Source organism: Balaenoptera borealis (genome assembly GCF_965194805.1).
Source record: "Balaenoptera borealis genome assembly, chromosome: 3".
Classification (NCBI taxonomy): Eukaryota; Metazoa; Chordata; class Mammalia; order Artiodactyla; family Balaenopteridae; genus Balaenoptera; species Balaenoptera borealis.
This window is the reverse complement of record NC_138866.1, coordinates 111881963-111894928: the sequence shown is the minus strand read 5'-3', so window position 1 is coordinate 111894928 and position 12966 is coordinate 111881963. Positions and strand designations below refer to the sequence as shown.

At 36.0% G+C, this 12966-nt stretch overlaps 1 protein-coding gene across 1 annotated transcript in view; it reads left to right on the top strand.

Annotated features, from left to right (window-relative positions):
• Window positions 1-12966, top strand: part of HERC1 (HECT and RLD domain containing E3 ubiquitin protein ligase family member 1) — a 227558-nt gene that overhangs the window by 65478 nt on the left and 149114 nt on the right. Inside the window, exons 4-9 of the mRNA XM_082383545.1 lie at window positions 4315-4509; window positions 5329-5640; window positions 8183-8279; window positions 8861-9004; window positions 10100-10227; window positions 11464-11608. Of these exons, the coding sequence (XP_082239671.1) occupies window positions 4315-4509; window positions 5329-5640; window positions 8183-8279; window positions 8861-9004; window positions 10100-10227; window positions 11464-11608 (1021 nt within the window). The remainder of the gene's footprint in view (window positions 1-4314; window positions 4510-5328; window positions 5641-8182; window positions 8280-8860; window positions 9005-10099; window positions 10228-11463; window positions 11609-12966) is intronic.

Genomic DNA, 12966 nt, shown 5'->3' with positions numbered 1-12966 from the left:
GTTTTCTTTCTTTGTGGCATCTTTGTCTGTTTTTGGTATCAGGGTGATGGTGGCCTCATAGAATGAGTTTGGGAGTGTTCCTCCCTCTGCTGTATTTTGGAAGAGTTTGGGAAGGATAGATGTTAGCTCTTCTCTAAATGTTTGATAGAATTCGCCTGTGAAGCCATCTGGTCCTGGGCTTTTATTTGTCGGAAGATTTTTAGTCACAGTTTCAATTTCAGTGCTTGTGATCGGTCTCTTTATATTTTCTATTTCTTCCTGGTTCAGTCTTGGATGTGTGTTGGATTTTTAACAATTAACAATTAACTTAGTAATTGTCACTTTTTCTTGAATACTTTTTATATCATTTTCATTTCTTTTTTTATTTCTAAACAGTTTTTTCCTTTTTATCTTTTTTTGCTCATAAGGTATTATCTTTTGTATTTATTTACTCTTGGATTTCTTATAGTTTACTCCTCATTTCTGAAATGATTTTTTCTCTTATTTCTAATTCTTTTTTTGAGTCTGTCACCTCATTTTTGAATGCTTCTCTTTCAGTTTTGTGTTTTTCTTTCAAGTCTTGTTTCATTTTCTTAATCCCTTTACCTTGCTTTGAAATAGGTTACAGTTTGATCTGTTTTGTGGGTAGTTCCTGTCTGTCATGCTTTTATTGTACAGATGTTATTCTGCCTCTTTTCCTTTTTTTCCCCTAATAACAAGTTCATATGGAATTTGACCTTCATACTTTTCTGTTGCTTATTTTTATGAAAAACTTGTTTTCCTGAATTTTTAGATTGGGATGGGATTCAAGATAGCTTTTCTAAATCCATAGACTCCCTTTCTCTACTGTTTTTGTGTAACGTTAGAAAAAATAAGGTGGTTTCAAGCATATTCCCCTCCCCACCTTTTATCTTAACTTTTTCTCTTTCCTTTCTGTTGTCCTCATTCTGCTCAACTTTTATTCCGCTCCCAGTAGTTTCTGCTCAGTATGAGGGCTCTGTCCTGGAAGGGAGTACTGCTTTTCAGTTTCAAGAATTCACAAGAGCTAGACAGCTCTAGCTTTTTTCAAACTTCTCATCATGGAACCTTTGTACTTACCTGCTATCAGAGAGGGCAAACTCTTCCCAGTTGCAGCTGCTGTTCTTAGATTGGCTCACTGTTCTTTCTGGTGAGTACCTGATTGGTTGTTTTGGGTTTTTCTTATTCTGAGGTCTGTCAGACACTCTTTGGCTTCCTCCTGCACAGATATTATTCCCATGCAGATTCTGTGTCTGGTAGTGGTTTGTCTGCACCTGCTTATATTTTGGAGTTACTGGAGCTGTGTTTGTCTAGTTTTATTATGAATATTAAGCACAAATTTGGAGTTTAGCCTTCTATTTGTTTTGTGTAGTGATTCCATGTTTAGAAAACTACATTGCTGCTGCTATTGTCATCTTTTCCAGAATTCTACGCGCCCCCCCAGTTGTTTTTTGTTGTTGTTTGTTTGTTTTGTTTTGTTTGTTTATTTGGTTTTTTTTGGCTGCATTGGGTCTCTGTTGCTGCACATGGGCTTTCTTTAGTTGCGGCGAGCGTGGGCTACTCTTTGTTGTGGTGCGCGTGCTTCTCATTACGATGGCTTCTCTTGTTGTGGAGCACGGGCTATAGGTGTGCGGGCTTCAGTAGTTGTGGCATGCGGGCTCTAGAGCACAGGCTCAGTAGTTGTGACATGTGGGCTTAGTTGCTCCGCAGCATGTGGAATCTTCCTGGACCAGGGCTTGAACCCGTGTCCCCTGCGTTGGTAGGCGGATTCTTAACCACTGCACCATCAGGGAAGCCCCTCCCCCAGTTGTTTTTAAAAAACACATTTCTAAGTCTTGTGAACAGATTTTTTTTACCCCTCCCCTCCCCCTCCCCTTTGCTTCCCCCTCCCCCTCCCCTTTGCTTCCCCCTCTCCTTTCCTCCCCTCCTCTCCCCTTCCCCTTCCCTTCCCCTCCCCTTCTCCTCTCTTCTCCTCTCTTCTCTCTTTTTCGTGGGGGTCAGGGAAGGAGGGCTATGATTTTTTTTAAGCCTTATTATAGAACAGTAGTCCCTTCTTATATATGGGGAATACATTCCAAGACCCCCAGTGGATGCCTGAAACCATGAATAGTACCAAACCCTATATATACCATGTTATTTCCTATACATACATACCTATGATAAAGCTTAATTTATAAATTAGGTACAGTAAGAGAATATCCAAATTGCCAGCATCACAACTCTTGCACTTAGGGGCCATTTTTAAGTAAAATAAGGATTACTTGAACACGAGCACTGAGATACTGTGGCAGATGAGCTGATAATCAGATGGCTACTAAGTGACTTAACGGTTGGCTAGCTTATATAGTGTGGCTATGCTGGACAAAGGGATGATACTCAGAACAGTATGCAGTTTAAAACTTATGAATTGTTTATTTCTGGAATTTTCCATTTAATATTTTCCGATAACGGTTGACTGCCAGTAACTGAAACCACAGAAAGTGAAACCGCGAATAAAGGGGGACTACTGTAATAGATCTTTAGATAAAAAATTCTAACCTACTTGGGCCCATCATCCTCCTTTTGTCAGCAGCAGAATTTCAGATCTCTTATTAGGGACTGTCAGCCTTTACTTATGCATATTTTGTATGTCCTCAAAACTCTTCTCATGTTCACTGAAAATTATTCGTCTGACACACATATTCTGTTGTTTTGTGTACTATTTAAAGATTCTGACTGAAATTACTCTATCCCTTCCCATTTCATGGTCTGGCAATATAATATATTGACTTTTGAAGATTCTTCTTTTATTGTTTTACTTGATTCAGAGAAAAACAAAAACAAAACCAAAAAAACCCCTAAAAGGCAGACAACAAATTGACAACAGCTGTAGTCAGAGATAATATCTTTATTGTATGGGATTCATACAAAGTGAGTAAAAAATCCATTAAACCCTAATGAATAAATGGGCAGAAGTTAGTTGTAAGCAAATAGATGGAAAAACTTTAGTTCTGTTGATAATAAGGAAGTGTGAAGTTAAAAGAATACATCCTCTTTTTTCTCACTTTACTTTTCAAAAAAAATTTAAAGCATAATACTTATTGGTATGGGTGCAGTGAGACTGGTGCTCTCACATAGACGTATTCATTGGTTAGGGCAACTGTGATGACAACCCTGGGTCCTGTGCTTTTGGCAGGGTTTTGAGGAGAGGGGAGGCGGAGAGGAGAAGCCTGGATTTTTATAAAGCATTATGCATGGCAATAGACCTTACCATCATATTCAACACAAATGGTAAATAAGCCATGATTTTTTATATAGCTATAGCTATATCTATATACATATACAGATATGTATAGATATGTGTGTGAGTGTTGAATTGCTCTGGACCTTTATCGTTTTTAGGACCGCCCTCATTTTATACATTGCTGGTGATGAAATAATAATATTGTAACACCAGTTTTGAAAGCAATTTGGTATAGTATGTTTCAGGAATCAGAAGATTGTTGTCATTTTTTGCATATAGTAGTCCCATGTCCGAGGTTCTCTACTAAGTGAAGTAATTAAAAATGTAGCAACAGGAGGAGGAGGAGGAGGAGGCCGCCTAGGCGGCAGGGAGTGAGCCAGTGCCCAGCGTGAATCAGTGGAAACCCCCCGACGAAGCCAGCCGGGAACACACTTCAGTGCTGCCAAATAGCATTGATTATTTTCCTTCCAAAAAAACAAAACAAAACAATGAAGTAGCCACAACTATATTCTTAAAAATGGCTCATATAACAAATAAGTAGAGAGAATGTCAAGTGTCCTCTTAAAGGAAAATGCTTAAGTAAATTGTGATTTTTACATTAGATGGAATATTATTGGTTCAATTACGAAGATTAAGTAGACATAGAGAAAATTCTGCATGGCCCTTTTGTATCGTCACGTATGTATCCACTGTGATAACTATGTTAAAGAGCGTGTATATGCAAAACTCTGGAAGGACATATATAAAAAAAGATAGCATATATTGTATTAAGGTGATGGGATTATCAAAGGTAGGTTTTTTTCTACTTTGTTCTTCTATAATGCCATTATATGCGTTAATAAAATATTTAGTTAATAAAGGCTTGATTGTGTGTCTCCCCCTTCCCATTTTTGCCACCTTTGTTGGTATCTTTTAGTGCTTTATTCTGCAGGAGTAAATAGTCTAGCCATCTGTGTTTAAGATTGGATGTGTTATTTGAGCAGTTTAGATAGTTTTCGAAGAAGGAAAGTCAACAATAATTTCAGAGAATATTTATAAAAATATCTGCACTAAGAATGTCTTGACTATTTATTGCATGTTTCTTATTTTACTAGGTTTGCAGAATGGCGTCTGATTACTCAAGAACGTGTGCTAGCCCAGATAGCATTCAGACTGGTGATGCTCCCATTGTTTCAGAAACCTGTGAGGTTTATGTTTGGGGGAGCAATAGCAGCCATCAGTTGGTAGAAGGCACACAGGAGAAAATATTACAGCCCAAACTGGCTCCTAGTTTCTCTGACGCGCAGACTGTGAGTTCTCTGCATACCTTACAAATTGGTACATGACAGGGTTTGCTTTAAATAATGTTAAGAGTGTTTTTTTTTGTTTTTTGTTTTAATGAGTGAATGTTCTTGCTTGTTTCTTATCTATATTGTTTCTATACTCTACTGCATCAGCTTTTTCATTTTCATAGAAAAAATATTTTAAGTTCCTCATTTCCCTAATAGTGTTTCCAAGTTTTAAAAAGTTAAATTTGCATCTGGAGTTTTAAAAAGAATTATGAATGGCAGCATACTTACCCTTATATTCAACACAAATGGTAAATAAGACTAAGTAAAAATTAGAATTTTCCCTTTGCCATATTGGCATTTCATTTTCTTATTATGATCACTTTTTTTTACATTTGTAGCTAACTTTTAGGCAAAATGGAACTTTCTATTTTATTATTTTCATTAAAACATATGTTTTTCTCAAATGAATTTAGAATATATATTACATGGTTCTTGTTATAATGGACCCTAAGGAATTACAGGAAAAATTTCCTTCTTGCCCTTCACCAATTATATAAGAGGAGGCTAAACATTTTTCTTTGTTGTTTCATTGAACCATGACTGGATAGATAACCTGAAAAGATAAAATACACATTAATTTGAATTCAACAATAAAGTCAACATGAATAGGCCATTAATAGTTTTCTTAATTTTCTGTTTACTTCTTAATCTCTATGGAGATTCATATTCTGCTTTAAAAGATATCCTTTGAGCCTCTTTGGTAAAATCAACTTAAATATTATACTTTGATTCTCACAGAAGCATTTTATATCTATGATTCTGTTTGTTTGCTTATAGATTGAAGCTGGACAATACTGCACTTTTGTCATTTCTACGGATGGCTCTGTCAGAGCTTGTGGTAAAGGCAGCTATGGGAGACTGGGCCTTGGAGATTCTAATAATCAGTCTACTTTAAAAAAGTTAACATTTGAGCCTCACAGGTCCATTAAAAAGGTCTCATCTTCTAAAGGATCTGATGGTCATACTTTAGCTTTCACTACAGAAGGAGAAGTCTTCAGCTGGGGAGATGGTGATTATGGGAAGCTGGGACATGGAAATAGTTCAACACAGAAATATCCCAAGCTTATTCAGGGCCCTCTGCAGGGAAAGGTATGTGCCTTCTTTTTGGATTTAAGAATAATTAGATGCACTGGTACTGTGATTGCTATAATTGACGATATCTTTCAGATTTTGATGTATTCTTTCTGAAGTAGCCCACCCTCCCAACCCTTTGGCTTATCTTTTGTATATCTGCTTGATGGTTTACAACACACTTTCACATACATTATTTAATTTTAATTCTTATAACAGCCTTGTTAAAGTAGTTATTATTTTCATTTCACAGATAGGAAACTGAGAATCATCCATTTAACAAATATTTATTTAGTACCTTCCAAATGCCAGGCAGTGTTTTAGGCATTAGACATATAACAGTGAACAAAACAGACAAGATTCTTACTCTCATGGAGCTTTAATCTGTGGGCTAGAGATGATAAATAAGTAAGCAAACACATAAAATAATTTCAAATAATAGTAAAGAAAAAATTGAGTAGTGTAATAGATACTAACTTTGGCTGGGTGTGATATTAGATAATGAGGTCAGAGGGTTCTCTTGGAGTAGGTGGCATTTTAACAAAAACTTAAATAAGACATTTAAAGTGGTTAAGTAACTTGGCCAAGGTCACACACAAATAAATGGCACCATTAGAAACTGAACCTAGGTCTCCTCTTTTTATTTCTATTTTACCTTTTCTTAAATGAAGCCATTTTCCTAACTTAAAATTATATGCAATTTTGTGAGTTCCTCCGTTTTAAGATTGCTTTCTTCCTATGAATGTTTTCTTATATAAAGTTAAAATTTTATTTTATACCAAAATTAAAAGTGGGACACTTCTTTCATGGGAGTTTGTCTGACAAAGTTGGCTCTCAAATGAATTTTACTTTATTATAACTTTCAATGTTTAACTTAGACATCAGCCTCAAAGCAGTGAGCCTTGGAACATTCCACTTAACATCAGGGGGTCCTTGATAAGATGTTGAATATGGGACTCTAAGGAACTTCAGATAAATACTCTTTAAAGTTATATTTTTTAAGTTTTTCTAGCACCTTTTTTCTTAATTCCCATTGTTTTAAATTTTCTTTACATATATATGTATATATATATATTATATATATATACACACATATATACGTCTGTGTGTGTGTATGTGTGTGTGTGTGTGTGTGTGTGTGTGTGTGTATATATATATATATATTTTTTTTTTTTTTTTGGCCGCACCGCACAGCTTGCACGATCATAGCGGTGGCCCAGTGAACTCGGGCCACCGCTATGAAAGTGCTGAGTCCTAACCGCTGAACCTCCAGGGAATTCCTTATTTATATTCTTTTAATGTTCCATTTTATAATGGAAACATTGCCAGTTAAAAATAACTTAGTATGAATATCATGAAGGAAAAATTCCCAAAAAGTAAAATAATTTACAGATAAAAATTTCAGAGGTTCTTAGCATATTATCTAAAATGTAGTAGGTGCTCAGTATTTTTAATTGAATCTAAATTTTGAATTTTCTAAAGTGAGTTCTAATTTTTGGAGATTAAAAAATGTGGAGTTATTAGTATGGATATTTTTTCTGTTTATCTTTTTTTCAGCAGTTAGTGATTTTTTTTTTTTAAAGGAATTCCTTTATTTTTATTATTTATTTATTTTTAGCTGTGTTGGGTCTTCGTTTCTATGCAAGGGCTTTCTCTAGTTGCAGCAAGCGGGGGCCGCTCTTCATCGCGGTGCGCGGGCCTCTCTCTATCGCGGCCTCTGTTGTTGCGGAGCACAGGCTCCAGACGCGCAGAGCTCAATAGTTGTGGCTCACGGATCTAGTTGCTCCGCGGCATGTGGGATCTTCCCAGAGCAGGGCTCGAACCCGCGTGCCCTGCATTGGCAAGCTGACGCTCAACCACTGCGCCACCAGGGAAGCCCGCAGTTAGTGATTTTGATCAGTGTTAAAAAGGTATAAGTGATCCCCAAATTATGCTGCCATATACCCTTATTTCCCTGATTCTGCCCATAAACTGTGTAGCTATTTGAGGGTAAAGAGATACTATTAGGAGTTTAATTGATATAAGCTTATATCTTAGATCTTTCTTCATTGGTAATAGTCAATGTGTTTTTGAGAGTTAATCCTATTATGTAATGAATTTTTCTTGATTAGCCAGGACTGGAGGTTTTGTGTTAATGTTATATTTAAAATTTTTTCATTGTTCCATGAGTGTTCAGCCCCATCCAACTCTTTGAGTAAAGAGTTGATTGGTGATACAGTATTGTTGCAGGTGATTAGATTGATGTATTTGGGGCAGGGAGGAGTGGGCGAGAGAGTGCTGGTAGCCTTTCCAGTCTCTCTGTGTGAATTAAGAAAAGTCGTCCTCTCTAGGTAGAAGTCAGAGTTTGTGGCTTGGCCAACAGAGCTTAGGCTGTATTTCAGCAATTTCTTGATCCTTTATGCAGGCAGCCTTGTCCTGGGCAAAACCTCCACAACTGTACATGGCACTTCTGGATGAGTTGTGAATATCAGTATCTCTGAAGTCTCTGTGTATAGGATCAAATGTGAACTCTATGTTTTAGTATCTTGTGTTCATCAAATTCACTTTGTGTACAATACAGGTAGTTGTTTGTGTGTCAGCTGGATACAGACATAGTGCTGCTGTCACGGAGGATGGTGAATTATACACATGGGGTGAAGGAGACTTTGGAAGATTAGGTAAGATTTTTTAAAAATTGAAGTTAGTCTCACAGAAAAATAGAAGTGATGATGGTTACTGAGAAGTGGTGAGACTAAATTTAATAGGCCAAAGACTGTCATTTATTTTTGTTAGCTTTAAGCTCAGAGGAAGATAATTTTATATAGAGAGTACCTAGATTCTGGTGCTGAAATTTAAGATGTAATTAAATCTAGTAAGTATTTACTACTTTGTGCAGGCACTATAGGATTTCAGGGATAAGAAAGATATCATTCTAAAGTGATCCTGAAGTGTGTTATCTAGGAGGTAGTGAAAACAAGTCAGCGTTAACGATACTAGACAGCATTAGATAAGTGCTGTGAGAGGAGAATAATAGAATGTTCTACTGATTCAGTGAAGGGACTGGGTATCTCATGTTGGGAGCAGCCTAGAAGATTAGATGAGAAGATATTAGAAATGATTCTGTTTTTCATATTTAATTGCACTTTAAAAATTCCTCATTTCTGTTAATAACTTGTAATGTTTATTCTACCTGTGAAGTAATGGCCTAAAAAAAAAGAGCTAACATTATTTCTTTGTTGTTTTGTGTGTTTTATCCAAGGTCACGGTGACAGTAATAGCCGTAACATTCCAACGTTAGTAAAAGACATTAGCAATGTAGGAGAGGTTTCTTGTGGCAGTTCACATACTATTGCTTTATCTAAAGATGGGAGAACTGTATGGTCTTTTGGAGGAGGAGACAATGGTATGTAAAAAATTATTTATTGATAGCTTTGGCCTTTTTTCCGTGACTTTTAAAAAAATTTTTCAGTTATACAAGGCTATTGTAGAAAAACTCAAATGTATATAGGTGAGCAGAAATTTTTTAAATTTAAATAAATTTTTCTTAAAAAAATTTAAGAAAAATTTGCTCTAAGCATTGTTAAAATTTTGGGAGATAAATATATATGCATTTATATAAATATGTACCTATATTTCTACATAGATGTTTTAAAAAACCAAAGCAGACCTATATATACCATAGTTACTGTCTTACAACTTGTTTGTTTTTAATCTAACAGTATCTTATGAATATCTTTCTATGTCAAAAAACATGACTCTACATTTTTCTTTTCAGTGGCACAAAGTATTCTTTCATATGATTGTAGCAAAACTTACAAAACAATTTATTATTGTTGAATATCTAGATGGTTTCCAATTTTTTTCAATATTAAAAACAATACAGTGAATGACTAAATCTTTTTCTACTTTAGTCACTCCTACCAGTGATGCGAGAATGCTCATTTCCCCATATCCCTCAACAACACTGGCTATTAAAATTAAGATAATTAAAAAAATAGTTTCATTAGTGAAAATGGTATTTAATCTGTATTTCGTCCTTAGTGAGGTTCTTGGCCATTTGTTTTTCTTCTTTGGTGATTTGCCAAGTTCTCTATTTGGTGAATTATTGAGTCTTTTAAAAAAAATTTAAAATAATTATATGCATACACATTCTTGTATAAGGACCTGTTTATTATATCAGCAAATTTGAAGTTAGAAGTATGACCATTAAAGGGGAGAAAGACAGCAAATTAATTTTCCATATCTCTCTTAAAGTGGTTTTAATTGCTTGAAATTAAAATTCAGGAAACTATTGTTTATTGGTTTCTTTCTTGTAATAAAACCATTCATTTGTTAACATCCTCTGCTATCAGAAACTTAGAGCTTTCTAAAATGTGGACAATCTGTCAGGTTAGTGATGGAAAGATTAGTGATATTTATCAACATTAATACTAAGAAAAAGAATAGCGTTTCTTTGAAACAAGTAAATTGTTTAACTTGAATGTGTTTGTTTTTATAGGCAAACTTGGCCATGGTGATACCAACAGAGTGTATAAACCTAAAGTTATTGAAGCTTTACAAGGAATGTTCATTCGCAAAGTTTGTGCTGGAAGTCAGTCTTCACTTGCTTTGACATCAACAGGGCAGGTAGGACTAAGGGATGAGCATAAAAGGTTTAGAGTATTTCAGAGGACCAGATGACTAAAAAGTGATAATTGTATTTAAATTTTGAAGTTAAAAAATACATTTTAAAGTTAATCTACTGAAATGAAATATTTTCTCCTGTTTGAAGAAGTTGAGTATCTGAGAAGGAGCCAGGTTTTCTGACCTGGCCTGTGTGAGCCAGATAAACTTAACTGTTAACCCCATGTTCTTTGTATTAAGATGGTTTGAAAAAAGCTTTTAGCACTAAACACCCCTTAAACCTTTTCCTAAAAATCATGAATAGTGGGGGAAAGTGAGAATAGATCTTGCTGGAACCAGTGATATGAACTAAGAAGGCAAGAAGGTGATCAAAAGAGAGAGCAAGGAGAACATTTCCAGATGGAAAATAATCTGAGAGGGTTAGGTGGTTAGGTGTTTCTGAAAGAGGGTTACTCAGGCTTAGGATACTTAGAATTGTATAATCCCTTTATAAACTTGTGATTTTCTACATGCATATTTTGACTTCCCTCTGTTTGTTTGTTGGTGATGGAGAGGGTCCAGGTATGGTGATAGACTGACAATAATTTTGCTCCTTACATCCATCAGCAGTGACAGTGAAAGAGTGAGCTGATCACTCATTGTTTCACATGTAGCAATCTATTATGGGCCAGGCAGTGGTATAAAAATGTTTCTGACATTCACATGGCAGATGAGTAGCAAAGCTGAAATTACCATATTATTTAATTATTTTTGAAAGACTGGAATGCCTTGCTGTAAAAGATCTAATGCAAAACTATTTATCATTTTGTATTTAATTATGTTAGTCATTTGTTACAATGCTGGTTGCTGTCTTAAAATTTAAAACTTCTCTTTTACATCTTTCTCACTGTGAGTTTTGTGGCAGGAATCCATGAATTGAAGCCAAAAGATGCTCACTTATTTGATGTATAGCCACTGGCAAATCACAAACCTTCCTTGAAAATCACGTGCTTCTTTTTTATGAGAGGGGTAATAACTTCTGGTTTGAATGATTATATAAGATAGATTCAACTTTTAATGATTATATAAGATAGATTCAAAGAGTTCAACTTTGAATTGAAAGTTTCTATAACAACAAAAAGTTACTATTTAGTATCAAACCACACTCTTATTTAATAGCTTATATTTATTTCTAAACAATGTAAGTTGTTAACCTACCATCTCAGGATATTCTGTGTAGTGTATTTCTCTTTGTTTCAGGTCTATGCTTGGGGCTGTGGCGCTTGTCTAGGTTGTGGTTCTTCAGAAGCTACTGCACTGAGACCCAAGCTTATTGAAGAACTGGCTGCCACAAGAGTAGTTGATATTTCTATTGGAGACAGTCATTGTTTGGCTCTTTCTCATGGTAAGATCATTTGTTTTTAAAGAAATAGTATTAGGTTTTAAAGGCACTTTCAAGTTCATACCATCCTTTTTCTCCCCCCATCTTTAACATACCAAGTTGGCTATGATTTTAAAATTTTTTAATTTATATTGGACGGTGGTTGACTTGCAATGTTGTGTTAGTTTCAGGTATACAGCAAAGTGATTCAGTTATACATATACATGTATCTATTCCTTTTCAAGTTCTTTCAAAACAACACAGTGAGGTAGGCAGAGGAGTACTTACCAACCAGTGGAAACCACCTTAGGAAAGACCTAAGGTGTTCTGGGCTGGCTGGAACTGGGGAAGGAGATGGGAAAGGAGTGCATATCATAAAGGATACCATAGTGTTGCTCTTCTGGGGAGACCAGGAATCAAATTTGGTGGTTGTCGTCATGGTAGGGCACAGAGCACGGTCCTTGAGAGGAGGGGGAGTGAGAGATTATGCGATGGGTGGGTCACCTCACAGAAGCATGTCCTCCCTTGTCATTCATCCACAGAGTGTGTTTGCTTCCTCCTGCTCAGTCATTCTCAGCCTTCCAAGTTCAGTTCAAATAGAATTACCACATGATCTGGCAATTCCACTCTGGGTATATACCGAAAAGAACCGAAAACAGAGGCTCAAACAGATAATTGTACCCCAATGTTCATAGCAGTGTTATTCACCAGAGGGTGGAAACAACTTAAGTTTCCACCAAAAGACGAATGGATAAATAAAATGGGGGTATATCCATAGAGTGGAATATTATTCAGCCTTATAAAGGAATGAAATACTGATCTACGCTACAACGTGCGTGAATCTTGAAGACATTGCGCTGAGTGAAATGAGAGAACAAATATCATGTGATTCCACTTATATGAGGTATCTAGAGTAGGCAAGTTCATAGAGACAGAGCAGAGTAGAGGTTAACAGGCACTGGGAGGAAGGGGGGATGGGGAGATATTGCTTAATGGGCACAGGGTTTCTGTTTGGGATGATGAGAGGTTTCTGGAGATGGATAGTAGTGATGCTTGCACAGCACTGAATGGATTTAATGTCTCTGAATTGTGCACTTAAAAATGATTAAAATGTGAGTTTTATGTTATACGTATTTTACTGCAGTTAAAAATAAGTGAATGAATGATTGGATGGATGGATGAGCAGATGGATGGATGAATAAATGAATGAATAAGAAAACTAATTCAGTTCAGGGCTCATGGCCTACAGAAAGCTTTCCTGGATCCAGCCTGATTGGAACAGCCTGGGACGTACTGTACTCTGATTATTAGTGCACTTGACTGTCTCCACACTAAGCTGTGAGCTCCTGGAGAATATGGACCATGCCCTGTTCCACTTCATA